A 23,047-nucleotide genomic window follows, 5' to 3' on the forward strand; every position below is an offset into this window, starting at 1 on the left:
CGAGGCAATAAAAAATTGTATTTGTCAATAAGTTGAATGTTCTTTTGTTAATGAAACATTAGCAGCTGGTACTAACAGCAGCTGTCTGCTACCCTTTGTCGGAGAACATGAGACAACTACTGTAGTCAGTTCAGCTTGACACATCAGAGAATGTGTCACAACTACTGTGCACCCCCAGATTAGGGCAAGGAAACCAGAAACACACGTGTTGTAACTTAAGTCCACAGTCTCCCAAGGACACACATAAGCCTGTAGTTACTGTCTCTCAAAAACACACATAAGCCCCAAGTTACTGTCTCTCAAGGACACACATAAGCCCCTAGTTACTGTCTCTCAAGGACACACATAAGCCCCTAGTTACTGTCTCTCAAGGACACACATTAGCCCCTAGTTACTGTCTCTCTAAAACACACAAGCCCCTAGTTACTGTCTCTCAAGGACACACATAAGCCCCTAGTTACTGTCTCTCAAAAACACACAAGCCCCTAGTTACTGTCTCTCAAGGACACACACAAGCCCCTAGTTACTGTCTCTCTAGAACACACAAGCCCCTATTTACTGTCTCCCCAAAACACACAAGCCCCTAGTTACTGTCTCTCAAAAACGCATGAGCCCCTAGTTACTGTCTCTCAAAAACACACAAGCCCCTAGTTACTGTCTCTCAAGGACACACATAAGCCCCTAGTTACTGTCTCTCTAAAACACATAAGCCCCTAGTTACTGTCTCTCAAGGACACACATAAGCCCCTAGTTACTGTCTCTCAAAAACACACAAGCCCCTAGTTACTGTCTCTCAAGGACACACATAAGCCCCTAGTTACTGTCTCTCTAAAACACACAAGCCCCTAGTTACTGTCTCTCAAGGACACACATAAGCCCCTAGTTACTGTCTCCCCAAAACACACAAGCCCCTAGTTACTGTCTCTCAAAAACGCATTAGCCCCTAGTTACTGTCTCTCAAAAACACACAAGCCCCTAGTTACTGTCTCTCTAGAACACACATTAGCCCCTAGTTACTGTCTCTCTAAAACACACAAGCCCCTAGTTACTGTCTCTCAAAAACGCATGAGCCCTAGTTACTGTCTCTCAAAAACACACAAGCCTCTAGTTACTGTCTCTCAAGAACACGCATAAGCCCCTAGTTACTGTCTCTCAAGAACACACAAGCCCCTAGTTACTGTCTCTCAAAAACACACAAGCCTCTAGTTATGAAAAATGTGATGGTATAGACTGATGCTTCATAACTTAAGTGTCGTGTGGGGCAATATGATGGCACATTTCTCACATTGCCAATAAATCCACAGCGTTAGAAATTGGCACTGGTCCTAAAGTCCTTGCCAAACTGCCCAATAGTTAAGGTATCATAAGGACCAGTAGAAATCTGCCATTTTGAGGGTTTTGCTATATGTTATCATTATAAGGACTAGTAGACAAAAACAGTTAGCTTCTATCACTGATCCATCACATAGCATACGAAGCAATGTTATGGACTATTGCCTTTATTAATTTGACAAAATAGTCACCTGTTTCTCACAGTGCAAAAATAATCGATGGACCAGCTAACAAAGTGATTGGTTAGACTGTTAATTCAAAGTGAGGGGATAGATTGTTGCTTAAACACTGTGTACAGTTAGCAGTTATTTTGCAAACTGCAGAAGAGGCAAAATCTGTATTCAAGAAACCTGTGAAGATCCGTGTTAGAATAGATTTTCATCAATCCATGCTTGGCATATAAAGGTGACTATGCTTGTTGTAAGAGGCGACTAACAGGGTCGGGTGGTCAGGCTTGCTGACTTGGTTGATAAATGTCATTGTATCCCAATTGCATTGATCGATGCTCATGATGTCAATCACTGGATTGTCTGATCCAGACTTGATTATTTGCAGACTGCCATCATACAAACTTATAAAAAAATTAAAATTATTTAATTATAGTTAAAATGCTCTTATAGTCCTCCCTGAAGGTACTTGTCTTTTCCATTGCAGTCTGTACTTCAACTCCTCAAAGATGTTTCCATGACATGTGAATGGAAGCCCGGAGTGGTGGCCACATCGTATGTCCGCGATGTAAGCTCCCACGACGTCCCGGTCAAGTCCAAGGGTGTGCCGCCCATGCCGGTGAAGCAAGATGTGGTGAGGGAGGAAAGGGTGTGTCAACGCCCGTCCAGACCATTCGATGCCTGGTGGCAGCCCAACATCACCCAGACAACCACCGAGGAATATCGGAGGTGGGTTTCTCTCTCATAATTCTAGCTCCAGGTAACATAGGTTTCAAATTACTTCCTTAGGAAAAAAAGCAAAAATGAAACTGGATATAAAGGATCATCTTGAGGTATCCTGACTTTATCAGTGGTGATTACAAATCTTATCCTTACATGTTAAATACTAGAAAAAATATACCCTCGCTATGTATCTCTGTAATCTCGGCAATTCATAAGGCAAAAAAACCACTTCACATCTCAGTCTGTTTTTCAAATTGTGGTAAATGATAAACTGGCGGTAAAATACAATTGGTACGTAGTACACATCTGTGCGGAGAGTACATGAAACCGTATTCCTCGTAGGATAAGCTTACAATTTATTATTGTTTTTTGTTTTTATGGAGGTATAAAAAAGAAAACCAGTATGCACAATTTGAAATCTGCAGGATTAAAAAATGTGTGCACACCGGCTTATACGTTTATACCTCTGTAAGGGCAACATAATATTGAAGTCAATTCTTATAAATAAATAAGTCAAAAATCTGCATAGATAATCATTAACATAAAGAAACTGTAGACAGTACTAAACCAGTGACATCGATTAGTGCCATTATGCAACACAAGCCCCACCCACTATTATCAGCCAATCAGGAAGCAGTAGTCCCTAAGGTGGGCCTGGCCTAATTGTTTTTAAGTTAGTGGAAACATAAATGGAAAACAAATTGCTTGGTGAGTCAATCAAATGTCCTGGAATCACTTGCAGTTTATTTCTATTTGGATGAACTCCTAATAATCCGAGTATTTACTCATCAGCTCATCACACAACAAACCTGTGTTTCCCCCTAAAGGTAGCTATGTTAGAGACTAGCATGTGTCCTACGAACTAACAAAATAATTATTGATAATTCTATAGGTCATGTAGATAGATTCTTAACTTGTCCTACACAATGAAACCTTGTTGATGTTGTGGGGTTGCTGGTATACCTTGCACGGTCTCACAGTGACCAGCCTTGGGCTGGGACAGGTAACTCGGGTACATAGGTCCGGTGGCTCCTGAGTAGGTCCCGTGTATCCACAGGACTACAAGGACTCATAGATAGCCACGTGATATACTGTATAATGACAATAACAATAAAACTCAATGGCTACACTACAAGTCGATGTTCACATTCCTTGTGACTTTATATACAGTATTCGACGTATTAACCGCCCCGCTCTAATAAGAGCCCACGGCGATATTTGCTGATATATTGGCTGGTAGCAATCTCATTTAGCACCCCTTGCGACTGGTCAATGTACACGTCTTATATATTTATTTGCGTATAATACACACTAATTTTTAGAGCGCCCTGGGCGCTTGTTGCGTTGTATACGGTAATTGAGTAGAGATAAGTTACAGTCATCTTCAGCGTATGCATGATCAGGTCGTTTTATATGTGTATCTAAATAACTTTTGCCAGGGTTGCGGTAAAACGATTCCCATGCGGACATTTTGTACCCAACTCTTGAGACCTATATCAGGTGGGGCCGGGTAATAGGGTGGTAAATTTGGACTTTTCCCAGCCCAAACCCAACCCCTTTGGGACCATATTTCATTTTGTATTTCGGTGTTGTATTAAATTTTAAACTCTTAAGGATTGAAAACAATAACTATCCATGCTGATTACAAAATTTAAATGTGACATATTCAAAGCATAATGAACACATTATGAATCATGGTGAACAAGCCCTTCTTGTGTTCACCCCTACAGGGCCTCTTGAAAAGACCTTGGTACTTTTCTGGTAGAACTGGAGGAACTGAACATGCCGTGATAGATAATTAGATAAAGTTCTACATGTTTTGATTATATCCTTGGAAAGCAGTGCTCCAGACAGATGCTGTATCGGTGTATTGTATGGATGAAAACCAGTCAAATACAGACCAATTGCAAATTAAAATCATATCAAATATGATACCAATACCACATGCTTGTCAAAGTACCTTGTCCATTTATTGTCAAAAGCTTTCCGCTTAAACGGAAATAAGTAATATCGTGTGTTCCAATTCTGCATTGTCATTGGTTAATAATTGTGCATTCCAATTCTCTCTTGAGTTTACATTAGTCTAGCACCAAAATCTGAATGAACAACACGAGGTCTTTGTACGATGGCTGTGCAATATCCTACCAGTACTCGTCAAGTCTGCAATTACAAATGAGCAGTATGGTACTCATTGGTTTGAAAAACATATGTCTGATACTCGTCAGTTCTAATAAAGACCTGTACTGTACTCATAATCATATGGTTGAAAAATTATGTGGAACACTGCTTTATCTGAAAGTCAGAGATTGCTTGTGTTGGGGTTTGAAGAGTATTGTATCAATGTGTGGACTAATGACTAATAGTTTCCTGGTTAGAGCATGTAGAGAGTCTGGTTTCAGACCAAATAGCTGTCCCAGCAGATTTCTTTCAAGTCATTCAATATATCAAACCCCTTGTTTTTCTGCAAATTCACATATTGTGCTGTACTGAAATTTGTGAAATTAATGCGAGCATGAAATCAAAACCAAAGATGTGAGGCACGTACCCCTTGCTTGCATTAATCAAGTGCCCACCTACTGGATTACCATGCTGACATATTGAAGTTTTCAGCCACATCAGGTTCACCGGAAGCAATTACATATGTCACAAAACAAAGCTCTCAATATACCGTCTAATTTGTCACTTAACTTAGTATTTTTCACTGGGTATTGTCAAATCTGGTCACGATTTGTTTACACGAGTGGATTCAAAGCAGTTATGACAAGGTCATTACCGTCGCAAGCCATGACCATGATAACTAATCATCAACAAAGTGAACATGTAAAGCAGCGTTAAAGAAAACAAAATTGCCCAACTACCATCCATAACAAGAGACTGTGGAACCCGTAGGTCCCGACTGGATTGGAGTCGGTGCTGAACTCAGCATGGTACGTTCAGAGTCTGTGTATAATGCCTGAATCTACACAATAAGGACATCATGTTTTGACTGGTTATATGAATATATTGACTGTAACTGCACTAAAGACTCTGGACATTAACGTTTATGTACATCATGTGACTGGCTGAAAATATTCGTCAAGAAAAATGAAACGCAAATCTACATGTTATGCTGACAAACATATCAACATAAATTTGCTGAATCGACAGCATATCTGACCGTGCTGAGAATAAGGGCAGGTAGTTATTGCGAACACTGATAATCAAGTACAGTTACACAACACCAGATGCTTAATGAGTAACAATGTTTTCTTACGTTCAAAAGATAATGCTAACTTGTGTATGTAACAACACTGAAACCTATTGGTTTCAAGGTGGTCAGATCACCTGTAACAACGTGTAGGTATATTTGATAGGTTATATTTGGGATAAATGTAAATGCATTATTCAGTCTAACTGCAAATACCCAATACTTGGTATGGTATGTCACAATTGCTTTTGTCATATTGCGATTATGAACTAAAACATGTTTAAAGGTAGTGTTACTCACATTTTCATACTTTTAAGAAAAGGTTTGGGAACTCCCATTAAATTCATGATTTATTGTATACCATGGTGCATCAGTCTAGCTGTTTATCATTACACTAATTACAGTATCTCAGTTCCACACATTCCACTGATTACGTCCATAACAAGACTTTTAATGGGCATGAGACATTGATCCTGCTGATTGATACTGCCAATTACATCTTATACACAGGAAAGAAATAGAAACAACAAAAGTCAGCATTTTCACCTATCAGGTCCAGCTCTGTAAAGCATGTTTTCAGTAGTTGGTTGCACCTCAGTGGGTCTAAAAAACATAAAACCCTTGTGTTAACTGGTTCAGATGTGTGTTAAGTCAATAACCATTACCGTATTCGACGTAATAAGCGCGCCGCTCTAATAAGCGCCCATGGCGATATTTGCTAATATATTGGCTAGTGAACAATTCCAATTAGCACCCCTTCCAATTGATCAATGTACACAAGACTTATTTATTCGCGTATAATACACACTCCCCTTAATTATGGGGAATTTAATTCTGGAAAAATATATCTGTCGTACATAAACATTTCAGTCTGTCAGCATAAACCACGAAATTTATCTTTCAACTCTGTTTTTTTCACTAAAATAATATTCTAATAAGAGCCCCCTATTCCTAATTTTGAGAGCGCCCTGGGCGCTTATTACGTCGAATATGGTACTTGTTATAATGTCGGTGTTATACATTATTGAAATTTGTATGTTTTCCATTGTGCAACTTCAGGATCTAGTAGGTATCCACTGTGGTAATGTTGTAGGAGTGTCTTGTGTACATGTATGTGGGTCTTGATCCGTGTAGTGGATGTTATCACTGTACTTTCTGGACTGATTTCACTACAAAAATATTCATAACATTGCCATGCCAGTTGTGCATGGGACATGAATAATAAACATGGCAACTCCTGTGCTCCTGATCCATGTGTTAAATATTAAAGGCATGATTTCTCATTGTTTGATATGTGTCATCAGTTTGTTCAATGTACACAGCCTTCGTGTATATTGGCATGATCATAATTTATAGAAGAGTTTAGACATAGTAGTCAGAAAGAACATACATACATGTATTATGATATATATTTTTATTCAAACAATCATGTAAAACCTTCAGTTTTGACTGTATGTACATATGTCTTGCTTCAGCCTTGCTTGACAATGGTATAAGGATTTATACCGAAACGTCGCCTTGACTTACTAGTAAATAAAGAAGTTGTTATCAATAAATTATCTCTACTTTGTACATTTGTCTAAATTCGGTGAGCTTGTAGTCCTTGTGGATCATAGTGAACAGCTAGTGAACACCCATTTTGCTCATTTGTAGTGAAGAATGACGTACAGCCATTCATTGATCGTGTTGACTGAAGGTTGAACAACCATGAATATGTTTCAAAACACTTTGGCTGTTTAGTAAAGTGATTCAAAAGTTCAGTATTTCCTTGTTGAGCATCTAATTCCACCTGATGTAGAACTGATCAGCCAGAGGTAGCGAGGGAGGGAGGGGAAACTGGTTTGTGTGATGCTGAATATCCCATTCAACCTTCAAATCCCAGTGTCCTCTTCATCTTTGCAACAAATCCCATATCTGCATTGTTAAGCTCTTGGAGGGTGTCAGAGGATACTACAAGTGTACACTGTTCCTTCTCTGCCCCAGTGGCACCAGTTTCTGATGTCCTTTCATATTTACGTTTGAAAGCATTTATGTTGATTTTGTTCAAATGTTCAAATGCATCATTGCACTGTGCTTCATTTATTTGTGAGGCCTCACCCTGTTTGAAAGCTTCTCCAACCTTCTGGCGTATCACAGTTGCAAGATCTCTTCCTGTTTTGGTCTTATCTAATGGCCATTCTTCACAAAGCCTAAGGAACTGCCTGTACCTTGCTGTGGCCATGTTGCTTTCATAAGTTAAGGGGAGGTTACTCTAATTTCCTAAAGGTTATCTTGATTTCAGTTGAAGTGGTACATTCCATGTTCAAAACCAAAGCGCGTAAATATTTTTTGCAAAGTTTCACTTTGTAATTGAAATAGAATTTAAATATCTAAACAATATGCAATGTATCTTCTTGATAATATCAAAAGGCAATTTTTTAGTTTGTTTATTGACGTAAAAGTTGGTTACTGGTGTTTCAAGAATGCATTTTGTGTGAAAGTCTGATATAAAAACAGATATTTATTTTCTATTATGTACTGTATGTAACATTGCACACAGAAATAAAGGCATGTTTTCCATTTGGATAATAATACCACAATATATCATTTCAAATACTGTAGTTTTTGAAATGAGAAATGAATGATATTTGTTCCCAAAGTGTCATTCTGGGTCCAAGAAAAAATCTAAATAAAAAATCATTATGGCCCTATGTGAATGGATTTTCATAATTAAATTCATTTTTCTCCATTTCATCTGCACATTGAAGAAATGAGCTATAATAATTATTCACTAATATAATTATTTATGAGAATAATATTACTCTGTTACATTTATTATGACAACTAGGTTGTCATGGTGACTTACCATGTAATCCTTAATGACTCATCACATATACAGGCTCTGGCACAGAGAAGACAATGGATGCTGCTGGTTACTGCAGATGAATGAAAAGAGACAAGCATGGACGTTTTTCCTTGCCCAACCCGTGGAAGGTTGGTTTGGTCAGTATAAGGTTTCCTTTACCGGTCACTTGGCCAGTGCATGGTGTTGCCATAGTCACAGGACTGTCCCACTAAGGCATGGTCAATGGTGGAGGTAAAGTATGTCTATTACTGACTCTGTTCTTCTGTTAATAATTCCATGAGGATAGTTTTGTTCTTTAGTTTTAACATTTTTCTCAGGGCAGGTACTCGAAACCTTCCCAAATGGAACTTTGAAAGGGAGAATGTGCAGTACATTTAACAATAATCCTGGATGGTGCATTGTTCTGTTTTTATTATAAAGCCATATATATTATAAAATTAAATTAAATGATTAAAACCAATCTTTTTTGTTGACCATGTTGTCTGGATGAAAAAAAAGACGTGAACAAAGCCTTGTGTTTGAATGTCTGCACACCTCTTGGCCACACAAAGATCTGCTAATTGAGTGTTGGAATCTTCAGATTAGTCTTGATCCTTGGTCTGACTGCATGGGTTTCACCAAATTTGTTAATGTCTTTTACCTGCATCACTTAAAACTTTCTCCCAACATTTTCCTGAGACACCATGATATAACGGTAAAACTGCTCAAAGTGGTGTCCGACTCACTCACTCACTGTTTGCAGCAATTGCAGACAGGTCTGACTGTGTCATACCTGACTCTTTAGTGTAAAAGAATTGTAAATTAAGTTACAAGGGGTGGCTGAAAAGTTCTAAGCCTAGCTATGATGGCCTGCTTTAATGGAGTTGGTTGCCAATTAGTTTTCAACATAATCACCCCCCCCACCCCCACCACCCCCCCACCCCCCACAATGTCCACACACTTCTGCCAAAGATGCTGGAGTGCCTGGACCCTACTGGTGTAGAAGGCTTTCTCCTGGTGGTGTCAAAAGTCCTCTACAGCAGCATTGGTGTCATCATCATTTGCATAATGCTTGCCAGACAGTTCAAGTTTGGTAAGAGATGAAACTCAGATGTAGTGATGACACCTAGTCTGGTGAATACGGAGGATGTTTAATGGTTTCAAACCCACTGTCATGCATTAAAGCCATTGCAATAACAGAGTTGTGCACAGGTATGTTCTTCTGGTGGAACAACACACCTTTAGTGAGTATTAGTCTTGATATTCTTTCACAGTTGCCTCAGCAGATTAATGATCTTGACCGGGGAGAACAGAAGCCATCACCTTGCAAGTTGATGGAACAGACTTTGCCTTCTTCGAAGCAGGAGACGTTAGATGTTTCCACTGCTTTGACTGTTGTTTAGTCTCTGGCTGATATTGTGAATCCATGACTCGTTCATCTGTGGTTACAGATCACTCAACAAAATCAGCTGGGTCTGCTCTCAAACCACTTAAATTGTCACAACAGATGATGAACCTGGAACATTATCTGGTCAGAAGCCTGGGAAACCAGCATGCTGAAACCTTTCACCAGTTCATTCCTCCGAACATTCTCCACCTTCTCATGAGAGATGCCCACTGCCTTGGCCATGTGACCTGTGGTGCACTGTCCATGATCACGTCACATATGTTGTCAACATTTTCCTTAGAAGTGACAGTTGGTTGGAAGTCTTTCTGACCTTGGGTCGTCTTCGAGGCCCTCTTTTCCCATCTTGAACTCTGTGTCCTACTTGTTCACTGTGGCAAATGAAGGAGTATTATCCCCTGTAGTCTGCATGGATGGCTGTTGGAGTTAGCCCTGTTAGTTGGAGATACTTCGTTTTGTCCATTTTCATCAACAGAGACTGACTAGTCACTTTGATGCCATGCAGACGTATGCTGCCAGGTTGTGTATTTGGTTCACAGGCAGCATCTAAGCATGGAAAGTATTGTACTTTATACATGCAAACTGTTGAGGGTGTATCATACATCCTTCGTAGTTAGACTCAGAACTTTGATCCGTATCCCATCATGCCCTTAGCAGTGAAAACACAGAATCTGTGAGTAGTTCCCCACCATATTTGCCACTTTGATTCTCCTGTAGCATGTTTAGTACAGTTTAGATAACCTAGTTGCATGTTCCATAGTTCCTGAACATTAACCCCTTCAAACCCGTCTTGGTAGCCTAGTGGTTAAAGCGTTCGCTCGTCACGCAGAAGACCCGGGTTCGATTCCCGACATGGGTACAATGTGTGAAGCCCATTTGTGGTGTCCCCCGCCGTGATATTGCTGGAATATTGCTAAAAGCGGCGTAAAACCATACTCACTCACTCACTCACTCAAACCCGTCTTTTTATTGCATGACAAACAACCCATTTATGACCACCAATGTATATTTACAACTTTTGTATTTTTATTTTTTGTTTTACTGAATAACTTCTTTTCTTGCATGCAGACAATCATTTCAGTGTGTTTTCCATTTAATTTTTGGATCAAGTACAATCCACATTAATGTCTGTAAAATGTTTTGTGAAACGTATTGCTTAGTAAATACAAACTCTGAACTACAAGTACAACTACAAATTCATCATTTGAAAAGGTTAAAGAATGTTTTTTTCAGCACTCATTGATGTTGAAACATCTTGTCACTTTTCATTTTAAATTTTTGTCTGCACAGAAGTTGACCAGAGCCTGGTAACCATAGTAACATGGAGTTCAGGGAATGATGGAAATGAATCTGGGGAGATGGCGGCAGCTACTCTAGGATCTCTGCGAGAGTTTCTGCACTTGCGTAAGATGCAAGCCACACCCCTGCTTACCCTGTCTTTGCCCCGAGACATTTCTGCACCCAGCTTCACATCCAGCACGCCTAAGTCAGATGAGAAAGAGCTCAAAACGGAAGGGAAAAAGTCACACAAACTCATAACAAAGTTCAAATCATTCATAGAAAAAACTGCTCAAAGTAATAATGCATCCAAAGTTGAAGCTCAAAAAGAGGAGATTAAAAAGTATTCCAGTATTTTGAAATTTGGTTCATCTGCCTCTGAGAAGGTAGAAACTGAGGTTGTGGGGAATACGGTGTGTCCTGAGGAAACCCCTCAAGGAGATCAGGCAGGGAGTGAGGAGATCCTCCAGGACTGTGTGTCTGACAAGAAGACCGTCGAGAATGGAAAGCAGCCCCTCCAGAGGTCGGTCAGTGATTCAGCTGCTCTCAGACAGGTGGCCAGAAGGAAGAACTCTCAGACTCAGAATATCCCAGAGGTTGTCATGGAGCAGGCATGTGAGTCTACAGGTGGGCTAGAGCTAACATCATATCAGTCAAGTCAAGTCAAAGATGTTTATTGTATCAAAGGCCATCGGCCCATATACAAGTTCAGATAAATACAGTGGGTGAGAATTTACAGATTGGGAGATACAACAAAAATTATATAAATATAACATTCATTTAACAATCGGTGATAATCATGAGGACTTTCTAGGGTGAGGTAATTAAAATTATGAATTTCCACTCAACATGTTATTTCGTAGTTCCATCCCATGTTTTACAAATAAAGACAGTTTAAACATTACATCGGCATCATTCGATGACAAAATAGAAACAAAAGCTATTCTACTTGTCTTAGATAAGAAACATTCTGGTATATATTTAGTACGTAATTCTGCATAATAAGGACATTCAAAGGTAAAATGTATTTCGTCTTCTATTGCAGAGTTACAGAATGGACAAATTCTTTGTATTCTTTCAAGTGATATATTCCGTCCATAGTTAATCATAAGTTTTGACAAGCCAAGTCTGTATTTAATATATCCATTTCTTAGGTGACTATTTGTTAAAACTGATAGATATTTTTCTGGCTCTAATAGAGTCTTAAATGTTCTGTACAAATCATAACGTGAACTATTTTCCAAGTTGCATTGCCACCCTTGATAGAACATATTTATTGCTATTTTACGAAAATCATTTAGAAATAAATGTTGATCACCAACAGATTGGTTAAGCCATATATACCCATATCCATGTGAGAATAATAGTGTCCTAATATGCGATACCCATGTAACCTTACCGATACTATCTAAATGAAAGAGCATGTTATAAGCTTTTTTCGGAAGCCGATGTTCTGGCATACGGATGATATTAAACCAATATTTTAAACACTTTATTTGTGAATTAATGTAAAGTGGGTATCTTCCACATTCTCCATATATCATATTATTTGGTGTTGCTATTCCAACGCGAAGAAACTTTTTACATGCCAGTAGGTGAATTCTTTCTAAACATTCATATCTTCGGTAACGCCACACTTCAGATCCATACAATAAAATTGGCTGTATTTGAGTATCAAATAATTTGAAAAATACTTTTGGAGTAATAACTCCAAGTTTATGTGAAACAGACATTATATTAAGTAAAGCTCGTTTCCCTCGCAGTGATAAGTCAGATACACATTTGTTCATATTTAGTGTTGAATTAAACATTATGCCGAGATACTTATAACCATTAACTACATTAATTTGTTGTCCATTTAAGTACCATCTTTCCCTAAAATTTAAAGGACCCCCTTTTCTGAATACTATAATTTCTGTCTTATCTAAATTTACAGATAAATTCCATTCCTTAGTATATTTATCTAATACATTCAACTGATTCTGTAGACCAATAACAGTGTCAGATAGTAAAATAACATCATCGGCAAAAAGGAGCATAAGAAGTTCAAGGATGTCAGGATACATCTGTATACCATGCTTGCCGTTACTTGAGATTTCATAATATAATTCGCTTATGAAAAACGAAAATAACAGAGGACTCAGTATACATCCCTGACGTAAACCAGATGGGCAATCGATAAAATCAGTAACACCATAATCACTACGTACACATGACTTGATATTTGAATACATTGATTGTATTATATTAAACATCTTCCCTTGTAGTCCAGCTTTTCTTAAACAACACCATAATTTATAACGATCAACTGTATCAAATGCCTTTTTAAAATCAATAAAAGCAACGTAAACCTTGTGTTTACGACGTGTTAGACATTTTTGAATTGCAGCATATAATGTAAAAATATGATCTACGGTTGAATAATTTTTTCTAAAACCAGCTTGAACTTCCGGTATCTTATCTCTCATATTTGCCCAGTTAGTAAGCCTGTTATTCAAAACAGAGGTAAAAATTTTCCCCAGAACACTCATTAATGAGATCCCCCTGTAGTTGTCAGGGTTTCTCGGATCGCCTTTTTTATGTAGAGGGACTATTTCTGAACAAGACCAACTGTTTGGAAATATTTGATTATCAAAGAGTTTGTTGAAACATTTATGAAGAAATGGCATAATATCTAATTGGGAACATTTAAGCATTTCTATCAGCACTTGATCGGGCCCGGCGGATTTTCCTTTTTTTAACTTATTTATTGATGATGTAATTTCATGTTCAGTTATCGTAGAATTTAGTATGAATGCATCAATATCTGTAAACTGATTAGAACTGAGTTCATTTTCATCATCTAAGTGAGGAGAAAAAACATTGTCATTTGCAAAAACCTCTCTCATGGACTCATCCTCTTTCTCTTCTTCCTCCTCCCCAACCCATTTTGTGTTGATTACAACCACCTCTCACCACTATCCTACAAACCATCCCTCACAACCACCTCCCCCCACTATTCCTTACAACCACCTCCCCCCACTATTCCTCACAACCACCTCTCACCACTATCTCCCACAACCACCTCTTACCACTATCTCCCACCACCACCCCTCACAACCGCCTCCCACCATCACCCCTCACAACCACTTTCCACCACTATCCATCACAACCACCCCTCACAACCACTTTCAACCACTATCCATCACAACCACCCCTCACAACCACCTCCCCCCACTATTCCTTACAGCCACCTCCCACCACTATCCCTCACAACCACCCCCATAACCATCCCTCACAACTATCTCCAACAACCACTATCCCTCACAACTATCTCCAACAACCCCTATCCCTCACAACCACCTCTCACCACTATCCTACAAACCATCCCTCACAACCACCTCCCCCCACTATTCCTTACAACCACCTCCCCCCACTATTCCTCACCACCACCCCTCACAACCACCTCCCACCACCACCCCTCACAACCACCTCCCACCATCACCCCTCACAACCACTTTCCACCACTATCCATCACAACCACCCCTCACAACCACTTTCAACCACTATCCATCACAACCACCCCTCACAACCACCTCCCCCCACTATTCCTTACAGCCACCTCCCACCACTATCCCTCACAACCACCCCCATAACCATCCCTCACAACTATCTCCAACAACCACTATCCCTCACAACTATCTCCAACAACCATCCCTCACAACCACCTCCCCCCACTATTCCTTACAGCCACCTCCCACCACTATTCCTTACAGCCACCTCCCACCACTATTCCTTACAGCCACCTCCCACCACCACCCCTCACAACCACCTCCCACCACCACCCCTCACAACCACTTTCCACCACTATCCATCACAACCAACCCTCACAACCACCTCTCACCACTATCTCCCACCACCACCCCTCACAACCACCTCCCACCACCACCCCTCACAACCACTTTCCACCACTATCCATCACAACCAACCCTCACAACCACTTTCCACCACTATCCATCACAACCACCCCTCACAACCACCTCCCCCCACTATTCCTTACAGCCACCTCCCACCACTATCCCTCACAACCACCCCCATAACCATCCCTCACAACTATCTCCAACAACCACTATCCCTCACAACTATCTCCAACAACCCCTATCCCTCACAACTATCTCCAACAACCATCCCTCACAACCACCTCCCCCCACTATTCATTACAGCCACCTCCCAACACTATCCCTCACAACCACTATCCCTCACAACTATCTCCAACAACCCCTATCCCTCACAACTATCTCCAACAACCCCTATCCCTCACAACTATCTCCAACAACCACTATCCCTCACAATTACCTCCAACAACCCCTATCCCTCACAACTATCTCCAACAACCACTATCCCTCACAAATATATCCAACAACCCCTATCCCTCACAACTATCTCCAACAACCATCCCTCACAACCACCTTCTCCCACTATTCCTCAGAGTCATCTCCCACCACTATCCCTCACAACCACCTCTCACCACTATCCCTCACAACCACCCCTCACAACCACCCTTCACAACCACCTCCCACCAGAACCCCTCACAACCACCCCTCACAACCACCCCTCACAACCACCCCTCACAACCACCTCCAACCAGAACCCCTCACAACCACCCCTCACAACCACCCCTCACAACCACCTCCCACCAGAACCCCTCACAACCACCCCTCACAACCACCTCCCACCAGAACCCCTCACAACCACCTTCCACAACTATCCATCACAACCACCCCTCACAACCACCCCCACTACTATCCCTCACAACCACTTCCCCTAACAACCACTATCCACCACTATCCATCACAACCACCCCTCACAACCATCCCTTACAGCAACCCCTTACAGCAACCCCTCACAGCAACCCCTCACAGCAACCCCTTACAGCAACCCCTTACAGCATTCCCTGACAACCATCCCTCACAGCAACCACTTACAGCAATCCCTCACAACCACTTTACACAACCATGCCTCACACCATCCCCAACAACCAGATCTGGGGTAGAATAGGTCTTCAGCAACCCATGCTTACCGTAAAAGCTGACTATGCTTGTCGTAAGAGGTGACTAACGGGATATGGTGGTCCGGCTCGCTGACTTGGTTGATGCATGTCATCATATCCCAGTCATCATATCCCAATTGCGTGGATCGATGCTCATGATGTCAGTCACTGGATTGTTTGGTCCAGACTTGATTATTTACAGACCGCCGTCATATAGCTGGAATATTGCTGAGTGCGGCGTTAAACAACAAACAAACAAACCTTACAACCATCCTACACAACCATCCTCTCAACAACCCCCTCTTCAACCACCCATTTCATTCACTCTAAAAACCATCTCACACAACCCCTCACAACAACCGCTCACAATCATCACTCGCAACAACCCCTCACAAACACCCCTCACAGCCATCTCTCAACAACCTCCTCCAACATTATGTACAGCAAGCCCTCACAACTCCCCTTGACAATTATGAATCTGCGTCAATGTGAAATGAAGCTTGGAATGCAATTACTGACGAATCACATTTGATGGAAACACCGGAACGAGTTCCAGAACTCTGTTTGTCAGTGGTTGTTTGTAGCAGTTGGTGTACAGGGGTATACTGTTCTTCTCAGATCCAGCTCTGCTGTCGAAGTACAAGACTCTGGCCAGCCAGGCTGCTGCAGAACTGCTGGCCCAGGTAACTATAATATACAGCTTCTTCACTACAACATACAAGGGGAAGGGGGCTTGGGTGGCCAGTGCTCTACGGTACTGTCATTACCTGTGCAGAGTTGCTTTGCTTAGCAGTGCCAGGATCTGCTGTGTGAATTCCGAATTCGCTTTGATTGTGATGCATAGTGAGGTGAGGTGAAATGGGGTTTGATGTTGCGTCCAAGATTATTGCACTTATATAGCTCTGTGTGTGTGTGTGTGTGTGTGTGTGTGTGTGTGTGTGTGTGTGTGTGTGTGTGTGTCTGTCTGTCTGTCTGTCTGTCTGTCTGTCTGTCTGTCTGTCTGTCTGTCTGTCTGTCTGTCAGTCAGTGTGTGCGTGTGCGCTTGTACTAGTCCGGACTAATGCCGATTTTTATGGTACCAACCCACAGAGATACCATGCTGCAGTCTCACATGAATACCCCACTCAGACACAGTATACTGACTCCAAGCCGGCCGATCCTTGTTTAAGCCCCTTAATGCCGAGTGCCAGACAGGGTAACTACAAGTACAATCTTTTAACGTCTTTTGGTATGACGCGGCCGGGGATCGAACCCCGGACCTCCCGCTCTCCAGGCAGTGAGTGAGTGAGTGAGTGAGTTATTATTTAACGTCACATGGGCAATATTTCAGCCATATCGTGACGAGAAAGTACATTTATGATACATTTATGATACATATATTTAAACTGAATAAAAAGCTGTCAACGAAGGACAGTAGAATAACTAGAATATCACAGACTTGATTTAAAACTAGTTGAGAATATTAAAAGGCAGTAAGCATTAATGAACATCACAATTTAAAAATGGGCTAGAAATCGTCAGCAACTGAAGGGAGATCACCATACTGGGGACCATGGGGACTTACAGTACTTTTGCTTCCTGCATGGACCCCGGCAGGATTTATATCATCCCTTCAGTCACTGGCGACAGTGTACCAGTTAAGCCTTAGATTAAAATAATGAAGATACTACGTTTAAAAGCCTAGTGTGCAGAAAAATACTTCGAATGATTTGGGACTTACATACCCTCTTAGGGGGACAATAATTTTACGCTACTTCAACCCCTCGCAAGGGTACAGCCACTAACAATCTAAGTTATGAATTTCGCACTACCAATTTGTAAAACAATACATTGAACACATCAAAATTTATGAAAAAGCTCTATTTCCTTTAAAAAACATAATATTAAACGAGAATTAACATCATTAAAAAGGTCCTTAATTGTTTTTACATTGAAATATTTATCCCTTGTGATGGAAAAATCAACACAGTCAAGCAGGACATGCTTGACCGTGATTCCTTCATCACAAGGGATACAAAACGGAGGATCCTCACCTTGTAATAAATATTCGTGCGTATATCTGCTGTGGCCAATACGACATCGTCGCATAATGACCTCTTCAAATCTGGACTGACAGCCCAAGTAGGTATAACCGATATTTGGTTTAATTTCATGTAATTTATTGATACCTACTTGGGCGTCCCACTTCTGTTGCATAAGATCTCGGATGTAAGATCGAATCATGGGTTTAAAATCAGTGTATGGGATCAGAAGTGGTGTCACAGATTTGTTGAGTGCTGCTTTTGCAGCAGCATCGGCCATTGTGTTACCAATGATACCAACATGGCTTGGTAACCAACAAAAGACGATGTCATATTGGCCAGTAGCAAGATCATTAAATAACTCAAGAATTTGGATTAAAAGTGGATGTTTTGAAGACATATTTTTAATTGCCTGAAGGCATGAAAGAGAATCTGAAAACAGTATGAATTGGTTATGTTTAGATTGATTACCGATATATTTAAGTGCTGTAAAAATGGCGTTTGCTTCTGCAGTGAATATTGAACTGTTATCAGGTAAACGTGAAGAGATTGTTCTGGATCCAATGACAGTGGCACTAGCAACTGCGCCACCATCCTTGGATCCATCTGTAAATATAGATTTATAAGTGTCATAATTGTTTCTTAGTTGATGGTATTCTTGTTGGTATATTAATTGGTTAGTATCTGATTTCTTAAGTTTGGTTAATGTCAGGTCTACCTCTGGCTTTACCATTTGCCAAGGAGGAGATGAGAAAAGTTGAGTAGGAGCTATATCTTGGAGTTTAATATTCGAAGCCGATATTGCAGATTTTATTCTAATTCCGAGTGGTGGATTGAGTGCTGATTTCTTATTGTAAAGATCTTCGTAAAGAGGATGGAATATACATTCAAAAGCTGGATTTGACGGATTAGAATATAATTTAGTGATGTATTGTAGAGATAATTTTAGTCGGCGTTGTTTAAGAGAAGGTTCATCTGCTTCTATATAGAGACTGTGAATGGGAGACGTTCTGAAGGCTCCAAGGCAAAGCCTCAGACCCTGATGATGTATCGTATCTAGTTTTTGTAAATTACTTTTGCAGGCTCCACCATAGACGATGGAGCCATAATCAAGTTTTGAACGGATCAGTGACCTGTATAAGTGTAAGAGGGTTGTTTGATCCCCTCCCCACTTTGAATTGGAAACAACTTTCAAGAGATCGAGTGCCTTCAGGCATTTAGCTTTTAGGTATTTTATATGGGGAAGGAAAGTTAAGTGGTGATCAAAAATAAGTCCCAAGAACTTGGCCTCCTTCACAACTTTGATAGGAGTGTCATTCAGAAATAGTTCAGGGTCCTTATGCGGTTTATATTTTCGGCAGAAATGTATGCAATTAGTTTTTGATTTGGAAAATTTAAACCCGTTTTCTAAACACCATTTGTGAATTTTATTAAGACATAATTGTAATTGCCTTTCTATTGTGCGCATATTTTTACCACGACAAGATAGATTAAAATCATCCACAAAAAGTGATCCATCAACTGAATCATTTAAAACTTTGGACAAACTGTTAATTTTTATACTGAATAAAGTGACAGACAAAATACTGCCTTGTGGGACACCCTGATCCTGATTATAATGATCAGACAGGGTTGTACCCACTCGGACTTGAAATTGCCTGTCTGTTAAAAACTGTGATATGAAATGAGGCAAACGGCCTCTTAATCCAAAATCATGAAGATCTTTTAAAATACCATGTTTCCATGTTGTATCGTAAGCTTTTTCTAAGTCGAAAAAGATCGATACAGCATGTTGTCTATTTACAATGGAATTTTTTATGAACGATTCTAAACGCACTAAGTGATCGATAGTACTTCTGTTTTTACGGAAACCGCATTGTATATTGGAAAGAAGATTATTTGTTTCCAAGTACCACACTAATCGATTATTTACCATGCGTTCCATCGTTTTACAAACACAGCTAGTAAGAGAGATAGGTCGGTAATTTGATGGATCAGAATGATCCCGCCCAGGTTTGGGTATGGGGATAACAATGGCTTTATGCCATGAAGGTGGAAATGTCCCTGCTGTCCAAATATCATCGAATATATTCAACAAAGTTTCAAGACATGATTCTGGCAAGTGTTTAAGTAGCTGATAATGAATATTATCAGCGCCTGCTGCTGTATCATGAGCTTGCCCTAAGGCAGTATGTAGCTCATGTAGTGAAAATACCTCATTGTAATCTTCACCATTATCAGATGTAAAATTTACTTTTTTCTTTTCCTGTTGAAGCTGATATTTTTGAAATTTGGGAACGTAATTTGATGAAGACGAATGCTCTCCAGGCAGACACTCTACTACTAGACCTTGGAGGTAGTCTATGATCCTTGGTTTGTCAGCATCACACCTGCCTGAGTTATTGGTTTTCTCAAAGAGCAAATACTTATGACCTGGCTCGTCGACCTTTCTATCACTTTGCTGACATTCGTATCCCAATTGTGTGGATCGATGTCTGCCCCAGACCTGTTGTTATTAAACAACAAACAAGCAAACATCATGCACACATTTTGTTATTCATATATTAAGTTAAGTCAATGTTCTTGGTAGTATGAGTGTTGAGCATCATCTGAATGTGGAGTGTTTCTCCCTCCAGGTACTGAAGGCCTCCAACATAGAGCTAGACAAGGGAGCCGAGGAACAGTTCAGCACAGCAGGAGGATGGATGTATGTACTGCTGGGATGGAGGGAGGGGGCAGAGGGAGGGGGATAGTCATCTTATAAAGCTATATTGATATAGTCATAAAATTTCAAATCAGGATCACTTTTAGACTGTTACATTTCATTTGTAATTTCTGGAAAATGCACAAAATATTAGTACCTGATAAGAATTGGTGATCATGTTAATCAGTTGAAACAAATTATGAGTGCAGTCAGTGTTGATTTTTTTTTCTGTCTACAAGTAGAACTTGCATTGTGACATTATTTTCAGTAGATTTTAGACTTTGTTGAAGGACTAGTATCAGTTGATCTTAATAGGCGAGAAAAAAATATACCACGCTCGGACATTGGTTTAGTGGCTTACTGATAGTGTACCACTTTCAATACTTAGAATATTAGTTGGTTGTTGATAGACATACACTCTGATCGAAGTGGCCAAATGTCAGACTTTGAAATTCACACTCCCATGGCTACCAAATTGTGCCGAGGACAAGTGAAAACCCAATGATGGCATTGAGGGCTGTTATTCTGAATGAGTTCTCAAAGCTTCACTTTTGCAGGAAAAGCTCCAAACTACTGAAAGGTTCACACTAGCCATCTTGACTTCTCTTGAAAAAAACTATTTTCATAATGCTGAGTGGTAAACATCTTCTTTGTCCAACATCACTCCAGGTTCCCCCTCCCCCCCCCTCCACTGATATACATTACATATTCATGATATCAGTGAAATACTGCTCACAGCGTCATTTAGTTCCACTCACTCACTTAAGATTTAGTGTCCATGTATATATTTCTTTTCTTTCTTTGTCTTTCAAAAATTTGTGTGTTATAATCAATTTGTGTTTTTGTTTCAAACAGGTTTTATGGTTTTGAAAGTGATGTCGTGATACTGAAAAGATTATTCAAAGCAGGGTCGCATGTGCAAAGGTATGTAATACTTGCTTCATTGGTTAATCAGGACAGTAGCTGTCAACACACAGGTTTAGCAAACAAACATGTCAGCATTATTTTAGCACTATCGATACATGACTTGCTGATACAATATTTGTAATATGAGCCAGACTCATGATTCACCAGCGTTTCGTGAATTTATTAAATACCTAGGGTTATGGCTTCCAGCAGTGTTTGAAATAACTCCAATATGCTGGTGTGTGACAGTCAGTCAAGCTGACCTGTAGTTCTTCATCAGCACTTTCCTGCAGATGGCTAGCCAATAACAGAAAGCCCTGGACAGTCGGCTGAAGGGCATGCATGGCATGCTATGCGTATTTTTGTAATTCTAAACTGTTTTTGTATTGTTAGATGGACCTCCTTTAGTTTAAGTGAATGTAACAATGTTCAATCATCTGTAACATGTTTGAAACATATTTTATTTCCATAAAAGTTACAATGCTTTTGTTAGTACCTCAGAAACATTACAAAACTTAATTAAATTTGTTTCCTACCTACCAACCAGGACATTTCATAGACAAATATAATCTGTCTGCACTGAGAGTGTAAGATCGATAGTTTGATCCCTGGCTCGCAATTCCAAAAGACGTTAAAAGATGGTACTTCTTGTTACCCTGCCTGGCGCAAACAAACACCTCACCTCACCTCACCTCGCCTCCATGTTTCAGCTACCTGGGTAAGGGTGTGGTCGAAGCCCCGCCCCAGACTGTGTGGGAGGCCCTCAGGAACCCCAGGACAAGATTTACATATGATGAATCATTGAAGGTACAACAACTAACAAATACAATCTACAGCTCAGTTGCTCCGACTCTGGGGGGATAATAGAGAAGAAAGGATTCAAACTATTTAAAATTTTGTATGAATATCTGCAAAAATCTTTCGGATGGTTTAATAGTATAATTTAATGAAGGTGTTTCTTATTATTTTTACTGGTTTAAATAGATGCAAATGTATGCATCGATGATCCTACATGTGTACAAATCATGCAAATGTATGCATCGATGATCCTGTATGTGTACAAATCATGCAAATGGAAGCAAGTAATTGACATTGTTAGTCTTGGAGGAAACAAAGAAGTACGGCTGTATCATTTCATTTATCAAAATTTGCTTGTCAAATATAACTGACATTTCTATTCTGGTGAGTGAGTGAGTATGGTTTTATGCTGCTTTTAGCAATATTCCAGCAACATCACGGTGGGCGACACCAGAAATGGGCTTCACACATTGTACCCATGTCGGGAATAGAACCCGAATCTTTGGCGTAACAAGTGAATGCTTTAACCACTAGGCTAACCCACCACCCTCTATTCTGGTAAGGGGGCTGACGGGTAGCCTAGAGGTTAAAGCATTTGCTCACTCACTATTCTGGTAAGAAATACTCTCCAAGTTCTGGTTGTTAATGATTCATTTTCTTTAGTCTAACATTA

General features: G+C 40.1%; 1 protein-coding gene across 4 annotated transcripts in view; it reads left to right on the forward strand.

Annotated features, from left to right (window-relative positions):
* The window catches only part of LOC124144554, a 41,861-nt gene that overhangs the window by 11,961 nt on the left and 6,853 nt on the right, over window positions 1-23,047 (forward strand). The window contains exons 4-10 of one of the 4 annotated variants that reach the window (XM_046514024.2): window positions 1,987-2,228; window positions 8,288-8,391; window positions 10,929-11,543; window positions 16,564-16,628; window positions 20,603-20,673; window positions 21,526-21,594; window positions 22,287-22,383. In XM_046514024.2, the coding sequence (XP_046369980.2) occupies window positions 1,987-2,228; window positions 8,288-8,391; window positions 10,929-11,543; window positions 16,564-16,628; window positions 20,603-20,673; window positions 21,526-21,594; window positions 22,287-22,383 (1,263 nt within the window). The remainder of the gene's footprint in view (window positions 1-1,986; window positions 2,229-8,287; window positions 8,392-10,928; window positions 11,544-16,563; window positions 16,629-20,602; window positions 20,674-21,525; window positions 21,595-22,286; window positions 22,384-23,047) is intronic. The other 3 variants (XM_046514039.2, XM_046514049.2, XM_046514031.2) reach the window with 3 other exon arrangements.

This window comes from Haliotis rufescens, unplaced genomic scaffold (assembly GCF_023055435.1).
Source record: "Haliotis rufescens isolate VD_foot unplaced genomic scaffold, xgHalRufe1.0.p SCAF_3, whole genome shotgun sequence".
Taxonomy (NCBI): Eukaryota; Metazoa; Mollusca; class Gastropoda; order Lepetellida; family Haliotidae; genus Haliotis; species Haliotis rufescens.